At 40.7% G+C, this 17,998-nt stretch overlaps 1 protein-coding gene across 1 annotated transcript in view; it reads right to left on the bottom strand.

The window, feature by feature from the left end:
- Window positions 1-14,798: 14,798 nt before the first annotated feature.
- Window positions 14,799-17,998, bottom strand: part of EDA2R (ectodysplasin A2 receptor) — a 93,267-nt gene continuing 90,067 nt past the window's right edge. Inside the window, 3 exon segments of the mRNA XM_077145271.1 lie at window positions 14,799-15,316; window positions 15,319-15,414; window positions 17,669-17,844. Coding sequence (XP_077001386.1) covers window positions 15,171-15,316; window positions 15,319-15,414; window positions 17,669-17,844 — 418 coding nt within the window. The 3' untranslated portion in view covers window positions 14,799-15,170.

The raw sequence follows: 17,998 nt of genomic DNA, 5'->3' as shown, positions 1-17,998 counted from the left end.
GGGATGAGGCCTTCATTTTTTTTGTGTGTGTGATGTTTGCCATGAGTAAGGAAGTTGTTGTCTAAAAGTTTTCTGTCTTGCTAGATTTCCTCTTTATTTGTCTTTTGGTTAGAAAGAACAGACTCTTGGGGTGCTTTTTTCCACCTGTGTTCATTGGAATTTCTTTGTTTCTGGCTTTTCCTGTCAACATATATGAGTCAACATATATGAGTCAACATATATGAGGCAAAAGAGAACCCAGGGAACTCACTGCTGTGTCATAAGTTCCATGGTCCTTAGATGGTCAGCTTTCTTCTCACCACCTTTCTTCTCATATTTGTGTTATATATTATTCCCAGAACTTTTAGCTGTACTCAACAGGAAGAATAGAGAAGTGCATCTGTTCTTGCTTGATCTAGAACCTGAAGATATTAATTGGTATTTAGAAGTTAACTTTGGAAATAGCTTGAATTCACAGAGTGCAGACTCTGCCCAGGAAGCTGGCATATTAGAAGTCATCTACATCTGAGAATAAGTTAATACCTGATCACGTAATTGGCATGATTTGAAGGGGATCACTTCATAGAGGTTAGGAAGAATGCAGGTTTCAGTCTCAAAAGGCAAAGAGATAAATATAAGATAAGGAAAATTAATAATCCTATGGCAGCTCATCTCTCTTTTCTACCTATAGACAGGGAGGCAGGAGACAGGCAGTTAGAGGAAGCTTAAGAAGTACCTTCTACCAAAGTGAATAGATCACATGTGACCATGATAAGGAAAGCTATTAATAGGAGTAGTTAGGTTCAGGTGTCAACTTGGCCAGGTGGTGGTGCACACTTTTGTCACTGTGGACTTAAATCATCAGCATGTGTTCTAGTTTGCTAGCTGCCAGAATGCAATATGCCAGAAATGAAATGGCTGTTAAAAAGAGGAATTTATTACATTGCTAGTTTACAATTCTAAGGCCATGAACATCTCCAAATTAAGGCACGTCTATACAAATGTCCAGATTAAGGCACCATCAAGAGGTTACCTCACTCAAGAAAGGATGATGAAGTTCAGGGTTTCCCTCTCGACTGGAAAGGCACATGACAAACATGGCAACATCTGCTAGCTTTCTCTCCAGGAATCTTCTTCCATGAAGTTCCCCCAGGGGAGTATTCCTTCTTCATCTCCAAAGGTGTCTAGTTGAATGGGTTCTCCTGGTTCTCATGACTCTGCTCTGTTGCTCTCTGCTCTGTTGTTGTTCTGAAGCTTTCTTCAAAATGCTTCCTCTTTTAAAGGATTCCAGTAAACTAATCAAGACCCACTTGGAATGGGTGGAGTCACATGTCCCACTAATGAAAGGTTAATACCCACAACTGGATGAGTCACATTTCTGTGGAGATAACCTGATAAAGTTTCCAACATACAGTACTGAATAAGATTTAAAAGAAATGGATGCCTCCACAAGATTGGATTAGGACTAAGACATGGCTTTTCTAGGGTACATAAATCCTTTTAAATTTGCAAAGCATGTGAAATTCATCTATGGCTTATTACATCTGTGGTTGGCTAAGGGGAGTGCCTTCCACAGTGATTGAGGCTTCAACAGAGGAGCCAGAAGAGAGGAGCTCAGAGCTGGCTCAGACCCAGACGTTTGGAGATGTAGAAATGAATGCCCCAGGGAAAGCCATTTGAACCCAGAAGCTGGGAGAGAAGCCCAGCAGATGTCCCCATTTATTTAGTAAATTTGTAACTAAATAAATCCCCTTTTTAAAAGCCAGTCCATCTCTGGCTTGTTGCATTCCAGAAGCTTTAGAAAACTAAAACAAGGAGAGAGATGCTTCCTATTTGGGAGAAGTTCTCAATCTGAGTTACTCACTAGAATCAGAATTACCAGAGGAGCTGTTTCAAAAGCCCTATGCACTGACTGCACCCCAGAACAATTAAATCACAATTTCTAGAGGTGAGTTCCAGCCATCAGTAGTTCTTAAATTCCCCAAGTGATTCCAGTGTACAGCCAAGGTTAAGAATTATTACTATAAGAGTTTCTGACTAGAATGGGGATGTTTTGATTAATGTGAAATGGAAACACATTCTACACAAGATAACAGGGAGGTAGAATCAGGAAGAGATTAATCATTGGGTGGAAACCACAGAGGCTTCATGGAAATAAACCTCTAATCAAATCCAGGGTCATCTCTTTCTTTTAATCTCTCTCCATAAAGATATGCTTTCAGTATAATATATTTACTAATTTAGTATTTTAACCAAGATATCTGGTTTTATAGATAGCACACAACTGATAGAATATTGTACCATGATCTATGTCTCATTGTTGTCTCTGTTTACCAGTAGCTCTCCTTCTCAGAGGCAGGTTGAGAATCTGAAACTAATCTCTGGGGGAAAATTTAATCGAAAGTGTTGTCAAAATGTCAGGAGACTAAAACTAGCTGATTCTAAAAGGAATGGAATACACAACATAAAACCCATAATTTTTAAAAATATCAGGCCCTTATTATTCACTCAGTTGTGTTCTAGTCAACTTTTCTTGTTATGTCTTTGTCTTTCCTCTCCTTTATGATCCTCCCCTGCTACCAAGAGTGAGTCTACAGCAAAACCAGATCTTGTAGACTCATTGCACATCAGTGTTGGAAAGGTTCCTAGAGGTCAATGAGTATAGCCTCCTTTGTGTACCAAGAAGGAAACTGAGGTTCAGGGAAAGAGAAAGAGTCTTACTCCATCTAGGGAATTGTAGAGGTTAAAAAAATTCAGATCTCCAGCATGCGCTTTCAATGACACGATGGGTCCAAGGAGACAGCATAATCATCTGGTCACTCTGATTATTTTGGAATGATTACCTGGGTGTCAGCTTGGATGAGATATTAGGAAGTCCTAGGGAGACTCTATGATGTAGCTTTTCAAGCTGGGCACTATGAGGGACTCAGTGTGATAAACAGAATTCTCTTTCCTGAGGTCCATCTAAGGGAGGCAGCTACAAGACATGGTGAAAGTGCTTGGGCATCCAAGTCATACAGACTTGGGCGAGTATTCCACTACATCGTTTACTGCTGTATATCCAGAGGAAAATCATTAAACTTTTCAGAGCCCCAATTTCTTCTTTTGTAAAGTGGAGGTTATAAGAGTACCCACCTACCATCTAGGGACATCATGAGTACCATCTAGGGACATATAAAACAACATATGAAAGTGGTAAAGCACATGGTAGATAATCACATAATAGTAAGTTTGTATTCCCTTTCTCTTTCACCACACTATTTCTTAGGAGGCGGATGTTAAGTAAGGGAATTTACTGCCACTAGAAACCATATGGATAAAAGGCTTTGGGGATCATAGACACGTAAATAGGCAGTTGCCCTCAATAGACCCATTTTGTCCAGAAAGGTAGCATCTGAACCCCTAACACACACACACACACAAACACAAACACAAACACACACACATACACACACACACACAGAGTTGCTGAGGACTTAAAAGGTTACCTGCTGGTTGCACAAAAATTTGCCATTCATAGTGAACATAAGTCAGAGTATCACGCCCCCCCACCCCAGAAAAATTCGTGTTCCTATTCCCTAATAAAAGCATTCCAAACAAACACCTGAGAATACCTTGCTTGATAGTTTGATGACTTTTCTATTGCCTTGATTCATCGATTCACTGAGCTCTGGTTTCCCCGTGGCTTTCTGAGATAAGGAGTGGGACTTCACTGACCTGCGGCTCGCATAGTCCACACAATGATATCAACTCCCAGACAGATGTGGCTGCCCACATGCTACATGCTAACCCATCTTGTGCCTTCACCACCACACTGAAATGACATGATTCAATCTCCTCAGCTGTACTAAGATTCAAATTTTTATTGAGTGAGAATGTGGGGCCTGGTTGGGCAGTAAAAGCTTTTTTCTGACACAGAGGCCTAATCGATTCACCAAAAGCCATGGCCTCTTTAATCTAGTCTGTGGTGGTAATTCCCAAGTCGCTCCTTCCCCATTTGGTCACTCCCTCAATAAGTCCCTCTTAAGCCTATGATAGTACCTTTCAATATCACTTCAACTACCCCACTCCTGAGGCTGTGCTGGTTTCCCTTGTGTCTTTTCTCCTTTGGTCTGGGTGGTACCTCCTTAAGTGTTCCTCCTCTGAGTTCCTTCTTGATGTTTCCTTTCTCTCTTTCCTCTAGGCAATGTAAGAGCTCAAAATGAAAAGAACTGAACATGACTAAGCTTTTGTTTCATTTGCTCTCAGTTGGCTAACTGAACAAGGTGTTTGTGTGTGTATGTGCATGCATAAGTGAGAGAGAGAGAAAAAGAAGGGGAGGGGAGGGTAGAAGTATGGAGAGAGAAATTGTAGATAGACTAAGTAGTCCAGGCCAAGCAGGCATTTGGGAAATAATCAAGTTGTGAAACAAATTCTAGTCTACCTAGAGATAAGGAATCATAGAATATTTTTTCACCAGTTTTATTGAGGTATATTTTACATATCATAAATTGTACGAAGTGTGCAATTTCATGATTCTCAGCAACTTACCATGTGATGCAGTCATCAGAATAAATCAGTTTTAGAACATGTTCATCTCCCCAGTAAGATCCCTCATTCCTATTTAAATTTAATCTGTTTTCTCCTGCAGTCCCAGGCAGCCACTAATCTACCTGTTTCTATAAATTTGCCTTTTATGAACATTCTATCTAATCCAATCATACAATATTTATCCTTTTGCGTCTAGCTTATTTCATTAACATAATGTTTTCAAGGCTCATCCATGTTGTAGCATGTATCAGACTTCATTCCTTTATATAGCCTGTACAGGTTTACATTGAGCTTTGCAATGTTCATACTAATGGATACACAACTGGGAACTTTCTAGTACATGGTTGCTGGCTTTTCTGTAGTGTTGTCATCAGCATTGTATGGATATACCAAAGTTTGTTTATCTGTTCCATCAGTTGATGGACATTTGCATTTTCCCCACTTTTTGACTATTATGAATAATGTGGCTATGCACATTCATATACAATGAACATTCATATACATTTCGTGTGGACATGTTTTTTTTTTTAATTTTATTTTGCATATACCTAGGAGTAGAACTGCTGGGTCATATGATAATTCTATTCTTAAGTTTCTGAGGAACTGCCAGACGGTTTTCAAAAGTGGCTGCACCATTTTACAACTCTGTCAGCAATGAAGGTTCCCATATAGTCACATTCTTTTCAACATGTGTTGTCAAAATCATAAAATATTAATGATGGGAGGACACTTGATCTTCCTAGCTCTTTAATCAGGAAGATTATAGTAAAGCACAACATTCAAATGTAAATGGTGTTCTTTTAGATGGCCCCTTGAATCCAATGGCATTGTCAACACAAATATAGATCCTGAAATGGCATGGCAGTACTCTTACAAAGTACAAAAACTCCTTACAAGTTTTCAGATATCAGAAGGCATGTACACAGTCATCTTAAGGCCATGAAAAACTGTTTAAGAAGTATTAGTTTAGAACTCAAGAGATTGTAGTAGATCTGTAGTTTATATGAGAAGATGACTATTGTGAACAGCTAAAAAATAAAGAAAGAGAACTTGGACTAGAATTTCTGAATGACAATTCAGTGTATCCCACCAACCCTGGTGCTGTATCCACTGTCAGAAACACATTTCCTGGCAGTATTCACTGTGTAAAGACATACTAGCCAGATGAGGCTCGCTGGTTCTCTGAAAGCAGAGAAATAAACAAAGTATGTGAATGTATTCATGTTTATTGGCTATTAGGAAATGTTTCCAGAGCGTTAGAAACAGAAACGTAATTCTGCCAGAGGCCACACATGTTTATGGCTCAAGATTTAACACAATCTCTATAAATAACCAATTTATGAAGGAAGAAAGTAATTAAAGTGTCGCCTTCATTCAAAGTAAGACCCCAAAGACCTTGGCAGCAAGGGGGGGGCAGGTATTCAAGTGTGCCAGGGTGTGTATTGAGAAGGGTCAGCGCTGCACTATCAACATCCTTAATTACCCTGAGTTGGGGAACGTCCAAGGAAAAAGTTGCTCTTCCAGACTTCTCCCTGCCAAAATCCAAGTCCAGTTGTACTGAGAATCAAAATAGGAAACATCCCTCTCTTAAAAACAAAACAACTTTACTTCGCTAGTTTAAATGTGGACAATTCAACTATTGTCTAGGCTTAGTAGTATGTTGAAAGCATTTCTATTAAGGGCACTTATGTTTCCACTGACCAATAACTTCCAAGTAGAAAAGACACATGAAAACAAAGCACTCAAACAAAGATGCCCATAACTTAAAAGTAATGGAAAAAAAATGTTTACAAGCACTCTCCAGGAACAAACATTCAAATATGAAATTTGCTTTAGCCAAATAGAAATTATAAAGAAAAGCATTCTTTACTTCACCTCTACCCAAGATACCTTAAAAAGCAAAGCAAAACTCCACTGTTCTGTTTCAGTTGCCAACTCCAGTTGTTTAAATTCAAAGTGTAACCAAGGAGATTAAGGTTATGGTTTGAAATGGTCATGCAAAAATGTTCATGCCATGAGTACGTCACTCTTGGTTGACACATCTGTGTACTTTGCTAGCCCCAGCAAACCAAGGCTGGTTTCTGCATTGCTATAGAAAAACTGTCAGTGCTAAGAAGCCATTCTGGACTGGGTCCAGTTGAGGTCTGCTGTTTTGAATGAGGCTCACACTGAGCTTTGTAGTGTTCATGTAGATGGATATACCACTTGGAAATTTTCTAGTTCATGGTTGCTGGCTTTTCTGCAGTGTTGCCCTCAGTATCATTATGAAACTGTACCACCCTGAAGCAGATGCTAAGGGACAGCTTCATAACATTGGAGAAAGCCCTGGTTTTGGAATCAGACTCTGGTCTGACAAGCCACTTACCTAATGTGAGCTGGTTTCTTCTTTAAAACTGAAATAATAACACCCCCTTCACAGGCCTGTAAGCATTACATGAAACCATGGGTATATAAAAGCCTTGTAAATTATAATGTTTAGAGCATGCACAGTGATGAGGGCTGAACAGCATTTTATCATTAAGTTACTGCATTCAAATTGTTATCTTTCTCATAGAGCAGCAGACTCAAACTTAGGCTTGAACCACTACAGTGATTTTCACATAGTAACCTATTAACACCTGGGGACTGCTCAAGCTGAATCATCCTATTTGAGTCCTAGTTCTTCTTCTACCAGAAGGTATAGACATGACCAATTAATAGTAGTGAAATACAAATAAACCAGCCCAGACAAAGAAATAAAATAAACAGTAGAAAATGAAAAAGTCAAGGCCTATAACTCTGTCTCATACTAATACATGTGTGAGTTCAGGCTGCTGGGTGCAGACCTGCAATTCAATCGCTTTAATCTCCAGTCCTGTACAATGGAATCTTGTTGCTTTATACCCAGATGCTTTTAGTATCCTGATTAATGGGCTGCATGAGGGGGCCCTTAATCAGTATTTATAGCTGGATTATCCCTGAAGCTGCATTTATTTAAATCCTGAAAGCAGAGGTCTAACTATAGAGAACAAGAAAGGACTAGGACCTGGTCATGAAGCACAAACAATGCCTAATGTACTTGATTAACCACCCAATACTTGTGGTATAGTAACTAGCTGTACAGGTTTCAGAAAAATCACCAGATAATAAAGAGAAATACTAATAGCCTCTGAGGAGCTTGTTCCTTCCTGGCCATGGGATATACAGGTAGAAGCTAAAGCAAAACACACTTAAGGAACAATCAAAAGGAAAAAAGGTGGAGAGAAAGCTAGAATTCAGTTGACGTATCAATGGAAAGAGGCAGTGGGGCTCTTTCACTCTTTGCTCAGCTATCCCTAAATGGGCTGGGGACAGTCTTGCCCTTCCAGGAGATAGTTTGGAAAATGTAGGCCCCAGAGGGAAGGTCGCATTGACTCAAAAATGTTCTGTAAGGTTCAAAGTGGGAAAACCCCTGCCATGGTCCCTGCTGGGGTTTGGAAATCACAGCACCTCAAACACAGGGAGAGGCCCAAGAGACAAAGAAGGAAACTGCTTATTCTGCCCTATGCTGCAACTCAGGACAAATATTCTTTAAACATGTACAAGACCATTCAGCTGACTGCACAAGAGTACAGTGGGTCTAGAAGGAGGGACTGGAAAGAAAGCAGAGAAAATCTAACAGGATACAGAGTGAGAGACAGAGGGAGGGAAAGTAAACCTCCTCCCCACCCCAGTGGAACTAAACAGATGAAATCATGTGCTATTTTTTAATGGAAGACTACACTGCTGCCTCAGCAGCATTTCGAAGACTTTGGAATTTAGCTGCTTTTCTTGGTGGGGTGGGGGGATGAGCTTTCCCCTGGGCCCCTTAGCAATTTTTAGGTCATTTCAGCAGTTATCTTGTACAGAGAAAAGACCACAAGTGGCCCTCCAGTACCCCCTGCTTGTCCCTCTCTGCAGCATTCAAGAGCAGCTGTTGCCCTTCTCTGTCCGTTACACTAAATAATGGGATCCACATTTGGGGATGGGGAGATAGTCTATTAAAAGACAGTCTGTGAAGCAGGTTGTCTTTCCCAAACATTAATCACTTTGGGTAAGTCAATGCTCCTGCCTGGACTTCAGTTTCCTCATTTATAAAATATGCATAAGATATCGATGAACTGTTTGAAATTGTAAAGCACTTAAGTATTATTTAAGCATTATTATTGTCAGATTTGCTTAAATATCTACAAGCTACCTGAGGGAAGCTTTTTTTTTTCATGGGCAGGCACCAGGAATCGAACTCAAGTATCTGGCATGGCAGGTGAGAACTCTGCCTGCTGAGCCACCATGGCCCACCCAAGGGAGGCTTTTAAAGATTGAAGGATCGCCTATACTTAAATAAAGTTAGAGTGTCAAGTCACCCAAACTAAGATCAAAGACTCTTAGATTATACAGTCTTGGGTGAGGTGGGAGGCAAGTAAGATGGATGCTCCGAATACTCCAGCCTTTATCCCCTCTGCTAGGGGCAGAAGGAGATAAGATAGATAGGAAAAAAGGAGTCCTGACTGGCTTTGCCACCTCTTTCACTGTCTGAATGGGAGGCCTCTTAGCTTCCCACAGGGGTCAGACCTTGCAGATGATCTGCATCTTAGTTAGAGGTTGGGGGAAGGGCAGAAGCAGGCTTGGTTTGGTGGGCAAGGATATTACCTCATTCCCATCCCAGCAAATAAGCCGTATTTGTTTCTCCACAACTTTTCCTTCCAAAGAGAGTTGCTTTCTGGGTCAGACATGCCAATAAAACCAAAATCCTGCTGCCTCCAAATACTTTCAGAAAAAAAAAATTCAAGATATTGGAAAGGCTTCAATAGAATTCTAGCCTTGCTATTCACCTCTATTTTACTGAGTAACTTAAACTTTCCATCTATGGATCTCAATTTTCTCACCTGCAAACTGGGGATGAAAATTTCTACCTTGCCCACTCAGAGTCTGTGTAAAGATCACAGAAACTTGCAAGTGTATGTAAATAGCACCCAAGTATAGATTCCAGCATCCTCAAACCACAATAACTATGCCCCTCTCCAGTCTTGCTTTTTCATACAGAGCTACACTATCCTGACTACATAGGCTGCTCCCAAACAAATAGCCAGTTGTTCCTCTCACCTGAGCACCTTTTCTTTCCAAATACAACCCACTCTGAGGGAGTGAGCATCAACCCAAGTAGCCCTTTTATGGGCATAGGGAAGGCTTAAAACCAGCCTATGATGCCCTCACCTGAGGCCTGAGGTTTTTATTTGCACTGTGCCATCAGAGAGCCAGGGAGAGAGCAGTACCATTTCACTTTAGATGGTAAGGGTTGAAGACAAATTGATTGCTTCTTATCTAAACCAAGAAAGCACCTAATGGTCCCTGGGTTGCTTTTGGGCCTGGGTTCAATGAGAACCTGTTCCTCAGTGCCCTCCTCCCAAATTTCAGGGGCTTCCCTGTCACCTAAACACCAAAGCTCTGAGATTGTCCATGGGGATCTAGAGGCTGAGTTTTGGGCTTTAGGAGACTAGGCAAGAGAAAGGAACAAAAGAGGCGAGAGTAAAAGAAAACAAAAATGAAAGGAACTTGAGGAAAGACCATTTTAAAGATCAAAATGACACTGAGGCAACAGTGGCTCAGTGGCAGAGTTCTTGCCTGCCATGCCGGAGACCTGGGTTCGGTTCCTGGTGCCTGCCCATGCAAAAAAAAAAAAAAAAGAAGAGAAGAAAAAATGATGTTGAGTTGACTCTTCATTATTGAAGAGTAGAGACCTATTTGTACAGAGAAGACCCTGGAAATTAGACTGGTTCTGGAGCTGTCATAGCCACAGAACTCTAGATGAGTGGGGAATCATTAGACCTTTGCCATGATGTATGTATATGCATGTGCATGTTGGGCAGGAAGCAGAGCACAGGGGTTAAAGGCGAAACAGTTGATTTTGTCCCTAAAGTGCTAGGAACCAATAGTGTTCAAGAAGACCTTTTTCAGGTCCACCCAGGCACTAAACCAAGGACACAGACATCCTATTCATTGTTGTCCCCTCCACTCCTTTATAAAATCAAGTCTAAGAAAATATCTGGTAGTCTCATGGCTGGTAAACCTGGCTCCCAAGGCTAGAACAAGGAAACAAGAAATGCTGCAGGTCAGTCGTGGGAAAATGGAGATGCATCTGGTGGGATGGGATAGGATGGAAGACTACTGGCTGCTGAGGACTCCACATCCCAGGTCCCTGATGTCACTGTAGTATGAGAACAAGGCAGGAGATTCAGACAAAGTGGCTGGGCAAGGCTGCCAGGAACCCAAGAGACCTAGGGAGGGAATAGAACAAGTTAGAGACCTGTGGGACAATATAAATAGCTCTTCCCTCACCACACCCAGAAAAAAAAATAAATAAATAACACTCCAACATGATTTAGACCAATGGTTTAAGATGCAATAGCAGAAATATATAACCTAGCTAAGGAGATCAAAGTTCTACCCTACTCTACACTGGATAGAACATTTATCGTGTAATTGGATTCAGCTCAAAGCCCCACATGCTTTAAAGGAACCTAAAGTGGTACTGTGCAAAGGAGAGATGTTGGGCAGGGGACACCACTATGTTGAGTGTTCATAAGAAGATTTAGTGGCACATGATTTCGGTCTTTAAACCTATGAAGGACTGCCATATGGCAAACATATGAGGTTGGTGTGGACCAAGGGACAAGCTAAGACCCATGGTGGGTGCTACAAAGAGGCAGAAAAATTTTCTTTATATTGAGCTCAAATCCACCAGTCACAGCCGTAATACAGTTTGGACAATAGTGAACTCTCTGACACTGCAAGTATGTGAGGAAGGACTAAATAAACACTTGGTGGTGTTTATAAAAAAGGAACTCAACAGACTGAAAGCTTGAGGGGGGCACGGTTGGACTAGATGACCTTGAAGGTACCTAGGCTGACCACGTTGATACCAGTTTTGGCTTTCAACTGTACGTTGTTTACGTTTTCTTTGGTAGGATGTAGGGAGGGGAGTATGATTGGGGGACCTGTGTATTATCTTAATTGGAGAAGTATGGATATGGTTGGTGAAAGGCAGTTAGTTGAAAAGTTGGAAACTACCCCCTCCATTCTGCTCATGCTATGTCAAACCTTTGAGAAAGTAACACTGGATATGGAATAGTTAGTGGAATTGGATGAGCTCTTTGCATTGGAGCACCAAAACCCAGGGTCTAGTGCAGTTTTGCAACTAAATTGCTCTGTGACTTTGAGCAATTCACATTCTCTCTCTGCATCTCAGTTACTTCCTCTGTAAAATGAGGTTAACAGACTCTGACATGTTTACTTCAAAGGAGTGTTACAAAGATCAGATGAGTGTCTCATGTATTTATTTGCAGTATTAAAACCATATTAGGTTTTCTTTCCCTCCACTCCCCCCTCCAGTCAAATATATGCATCCCTTCTACATCTGATTCGCCACACAGTAGTCCTTTACCATGGCCTCCTGTGCCTCAAAGAGCCACTCCCATTAGGTCCACACCCCCATTGAATGCGCAGAGATGGACCTGCAAAAGTTTTTCAGCTCACTCTCTATACTGGAGCCAAGATCTTGCGAGGGAACACTGCTGAAAGCTCTGGAGACAGGTTGGAGCTCAATGTGCCCTTTGAGGCCCCCAGCCCTTAACTCCACTGAGGTAAGTTGGAAAGGTGGGGCAGAAAGATCAGAAGTTGAGACTACCCTCAAGGAATCCCCTTCTGGAATAGTCAGGCTAAGGGTGGAGGAACAGCATTGAACCAGGAACGTGTGGGTGGAGGGGATGCATATATTTGACAGGAGGTGGGAGTGGAGGGAAAGAAAACCTAATATGGTTTTAATACTGCAAATAAATACATCAGACACTGTAAAAGGCACTTGCTCATGCATGACTTATTCACAAGAATTTAGGAGGTGGGTTGTACATTCCACTTTTTACAGATGAAGGATCTGAGACTTAGAGAGGTGAAGGGATTTACACAAGGTTCACAAAGATATTAAGGAATGAAGATAGATTTGAAATAGAGGGCTGCCGGATGTCAATGCTTATGTCTTTTCTACTGCACTATGCTGCCTGTAGACAAAGGTAAGTTAACTGAATCTAAAAGACAGAGGGTCCTGATAGAATTTGCAGAAGGCCAGGATGGATATACTGGTATCATGCAACTTGGCTAATTTCTTGATAAGTATAGGCCAAAAGTGTGATTCTGACTGCCTCAAAAGATCTGCATTATCACTGTTGCCCCTCCACCCACACTGTTCCTTTCTGTCCCACATTCATAACTAATGGCTGCAGTTATGATAAAAACAAATCACAATACTTCTCCTGACTTTAAAAATTATCTCTCATCTGGCATTTCACACCAGCACCTCCGATGGGCTGAACCAGATCTTTCTTTAAAAATATTGTTATTGATAAATCTTCACACACATACAGTCTGTGCTGTTTGAAAATGTTTATTTACCCTAGAAAAGCCGTGTTTTAATCCTAATCAACCTTGTGGGAGCAATGGTTTCTTCTAATCCCTATTCAGTACCATATGTTGGAAACTTTTTTTTTTTTTTTTTTTTTTTTAAAAGGAAAGACAGAGAGAAGGAAGGAAGGAAGGAAGAAAGGGAAACATCTCCAAACATTTTCTTGCTTTATTGTATTTTGTTTTTCCGTTTTTGTTACATGGGCTGGGGCCGGGAATCGAACCGAGGTCCTCCGGCATAGCAGGCAAGCACTTTGCCCGCTGAGCCACCGCGGCCCGCCCATATGTTGGAAACTTTAATTAGCTTATCTCCATGGAGATGTGACTCAATCAGCTGTGGGTATTAAACTTGATTAGGTGGACACGTGTCTCCACCCATTTCAGGTGGGTCTTGATTGGTTTTACTGGAATCCTTTAAAAGAAGAAGTACTTTGAAAAAAAGCTATAGAACAAAAGGGAAAGCCACATTCTGAGAGAGCAGAGAATGTTTCAGTACCACGAAGCGGAGAGTCCACCAGCCAGCAACTTTTGGAGATGAAGAAGGAAAGCACCTCCTGGGGAGCTTCATGGAACAAGAAGCCAGAAGAGAAAGCTAGCAGACTTCACCATGCACCCTTTCAGCTGAGAGAGAAAACCCTGAAGTCATTGGCCTTCTTAAACCTACCTTTCCTTGGATGCCTTAGATTGGACGTTTCTATAGACTTACTTTAATTGGGACATTTTCTTGGCCTTAGAACTATAAAGTAGCAACTTATTAAATTCCACTTTTTAAAAGCCATTCCATTTCCGGTATATTGCATTCTGGCAGCTAGGAAACTAGAACACAGTCCATACATGGTGTACAATCAATGGCTCACAATATCATCACATAGTTGTGTGTTCATCACCATGATCAGTTTTAGAACATTCGCACCACTCCAGAAAAAAAAAGAAAAAGAAAAAAGAAAAAACTCATACTTACCATATCCCTTACCCCTCTCTTTCACTGCTGACCACTAGTTTTTCCATGTATCCCCCCCAATTTATTTTACCCTTTTTCCCCCCTAATATTTATTTATTTTTATCCATATTTGTTTAACTTATATGTCCATATCCTGGGTAAAAGGAGAATCAAAGACAAGGTTCTCACAATCACACAGTCACATTGTAAAAGCTACATAGTTACACAACCTTCTTCAAGAATAAAGGCTACTGGAACTCAGCTCAACAGTTTCAGGTACTTCCCTCCAGCATAAACCAAAAAAGGACACGTATATAATGCATAAGAATAATCTCCTGGATAACCTCACGACTTTGTTTGAAATCTTTCAGCCAACGAAACTTTATTTTGTCTTATTTCTCTCCTCCCTTTTGGTGAAGAAGGCTTTCTCAATCCCTTGATGCCAGGTCCAGCTCATCTTGGGATTTCTGTCCCTTGTTGCCAGGGAGATTTATACCTCCAGTAGTCTCATGTAATGGGGGAGGGCAGTATGTTCACTTGCTGTGTCAGCTTAAAGATAGAAGCCACATCTGAGCAACAAAAGAGGTTCTCTCTGGGGGTGACTCTTAGGCCCAATTTTAAGTAGGCTTAGCCTATCCTTTGCAGAAATAAGTTTCATAAGGGCAAAACGTCAGGATCAAGGGCTCGGACTAGTGATTTGTGAACCAGACTTCTTTGAGTATGCATATTGATAGGAAAAAAAGTCTTTGTCAAACTTTTGGACACCGGACTTCCAGTTACAGCTATGTTGTACAATTACTATATTAATAGCAGTTGCCTTAGACCTCACCCCTTTTTATGACAGTATTGTCTCAGATCTAGCCAAGCCTTTATCCATTTGCATCAAGCTCCAGAATCTATACCTATTAGTAGAAACGAAGAATTCTAGAACATAGAACAGAACCATAGAAACCAAATAATCCAACCTATCACTCATTTTAAAGATTTGGGAAAAGAAGCCCAAAGAGGTTAGATGACTTGTCTAAGAGCACGTGGTGTTTTAAAAGTGGATTTAGATAGGTCTCCAGATTCTTTTCCCAAAGGGTTTACCACTGTATTGTGCTCCTTTATAAAACTTTAAACCTAATGCACTTAATTCCCTAAATTCTCAGGGTTGGATTCAGTTATTTCTGAGGCCCCATGTCTTCTATCATGCCCCGGAGAGTTCCAGAGCCAACAGAAGACCACCCCTAAAATATCTCAGCCCTGTAAGGAAGGCCCATTAAATCCTTCAGTCCCAGAAATCTCTCTTCTGCCCATCAGAGTCTTGCTCCTGATTCATGTGAAATGTGAAGCAGCTACCCTTACCATGCTGGCAATGTCTGTTGAAGAATAGCTTGCAGTACAGGAAGAAGAGCCCCAGGAAGATTAGAGTAACACCACCAGTAGAGTGCTCATCAGTCCAACAAGTGTGGCTTCCTGATGGGGCACTGCAGGTGCATCTGTCTTCATTAAGCTCAAGTGGAAGGCACCTGTGAGACAAGAAGTTGTGGGGAGGGGTAGTCAGTGTGGGCAGTCGATAATCACCCTAGCACTGCACCAGACTTTCCTCAGGCTACTGCCCTCCCCCCATGGCCTTCTCAAATTAAGGCTTTAGAAAATTAATTAAGCTTTAGAAAAGCTGCTTCAATTCTCTGTAGAGCAGGCAAAAAACATAAAGAATAAAGCAGGGGAACTTGCATATATTGCTGGTATGCTATAAATTAGTACAACCTCTTTAGAGAGCAATTTGACAATATCTAGTGAGGTTGAAGAGATCCATATTCTATGGGCTTTCCAAATCACTTCTGGTTATGTAACCTAGAAAAACAGAAACAAGCTACAATGTTCACCAGTAGGAAACAGGTAAATAAGTCATGGTGTAATCCAAAGCTCTAATGTTATACAACAATTAAAATAAATGATCTCTAGGTTTATTTTATAGAGTAGAAAAACAAATTGGAGAAAGATAATATATAGCTTGATATCATTTATGTAAACATTTATAAAATACAAAACAATGGCATATATTGCCTATGAATATACACGTATATCACAAAAGAATAAAAGTATTAAAACATGGGTGGAGAATATGGCAGAGGTACTTAATTTCACAAAATATCCACATGTTCCCCTGCATCTGCTTGCAGTAAGTCCAGGAAAATACTTTTGGTCAAAAGAATAAGTGGATATAATGTGTGTCACTTCAAGGCTGAGGCAGTTAGGAGCCAGGTGCCTTCTCCATCTTTTCCCCTGTCTCACTGACCTGGAAATCACATGGCCCATAGGACATAGATACAAAATAGAGGAAGGCCTCTGGCATATGAAAAATAAAAATTTATCGTATAAGTCACTAAAATCTAGGGGTTAATTTGTTACTGTAGCATAGCCTACCATCAGGATACAAATAATTTCAGGATAGTGGTTGGCCTTCAGGAAGAAAGAAGAAGCATGTTATTGGGAAGGGATCTAAAGGGTATCACATTATACCTGTGGTATCTTCATTCATTTTTAAAAAATATGATGCAAGTACGCAAAATGTTAATTTTTGCATTTTTTATTTTTATATTTTTCTATATGTTTTAAATGTTTCATTATTTTTAAAAAGGTACCAATAATTTTAAAAGAATAAGCAGATAGATGAAAGATAGACAAAACTGATCAACAAATAAATGGATAGTGATATGGTAACAGAGCAGGCCTCAGTTTTTCAAATTTAGCCTTTCTACTGGTCCTAAATCCTTTCCCATAAACCTCAAATAACAACAACAATAATAATAATAAGTAAGTGTACAATATGCTATAATTTGTAAAATGTTTTCTCACATCCATTATCCCACTAGACCCACACAAGAATACCATAAGGTATAGAGAACAATGATTATCATAATTCTCATTTTTCAGATGAGGGAAATGATTTGTCCAAAGTTACAAAGATAATACACTGTGAAGTCAGGATTCAAATCTAGCCCATTCCCTTGCCACTCTACTATACAGGCAGGGGTAGCAAAGGAATAGGGAGAAGTCTTTCTTACCCTGGCTTGTTGCCAGAAAGCTGTTTGGGGAGAAAAGGGGAGAAGGGAACTGCATACGCACATTGTACTTCAGAGGTAGGGGCCTGCTTCGTGCATAGGATGCACTCTTGGTACTGCAGTACTTCAGTGCATATCTTACAGTAGAACCTGTGGTTGGAGCGATAAGGAATGGCAAGGTGATCAAACAAGCAATGAAACTGGACCGGTCCTTCCTGGGACTCCATAAACAGCTTCTAAGTGTCTTGTTCTACTGGAACCTAGCACCTACCACCTGTGAACTGTCTGCCCCCTATGAACTTTTGACTCAGAGTTCCAGACACCCCTCCCCCACCCTGAATCCAGTGCACCCTATAACCATAAAAGGAACTATTGCCATAAGAAAGAGAATACTGCTTTGACATTAAATGTTTCTTAATTTCTTTTCAGCTTACCTTGATTTCTTTGAAATTTACCTTGATTTTTGGGACTGGGCTAAGAGTTCCAGCATGATGAAAAAGCCTCTTAAAGTACTCATTTGTGGCTGACAGTATTTGAGGCACTTTATTGGGGCATGGATCTTGGGCAGACACTATTTCCCCCTTCCAAGAACATAAACTGAACATGATATGGACAGTTCGAATACTTCAAATAGGCTCTGAGACGTGAGGATGAGTGAGACCTTTAAGGGTTGGAGAAGGCCCAGAAGAGCTTGGTCTTATCCAATCAGACTCATTTGGGCGGACAGTTCCCACAGATGGCATTAGAGATAGCTGTGCAATTGACCTTCTGAACATGACTGATGACAGCACAGTTTATGCAAATCTGACATCTGAGATGGCCCCAGTTGCTTTTGTACCTGAGGCGAGGGCAAGCTGAGCAGTATGCATCTCTACCTTCTCCATAGCCATAGTCCTGCAAAGAGATGGAAGTCATTAACATTGTTCTTCAGGAGCTTGGATAGAGGATGAACTATGGGACAAGTGGACATAGTACGGTGTTTTTCAAATTCCAAGTTACAAAGAAAAAAACATTTGCAAAGCAAATGAGATGTAAACAAAAAAATTGA

Source organism: Tamandua tetradactyla, chromosome X, assembly GCF_023851605.1.
Source record: "Tamandua tetradactyla isolate mTamTet1 chromosome X, mTamTet1.pri, whole genome shotgun sequence".
NCBI lineage: Eukaryota > Metazoa > Chordata > Mammalia > Pilosa > Myrmecophagidae > Tamandua > Tamandua tetradactyla.
The sequence above is the reverse complement of the archived record's forward strand: the minus strand, read 5'-3'. Positions and strand labels throughout refer to the sequence as shown.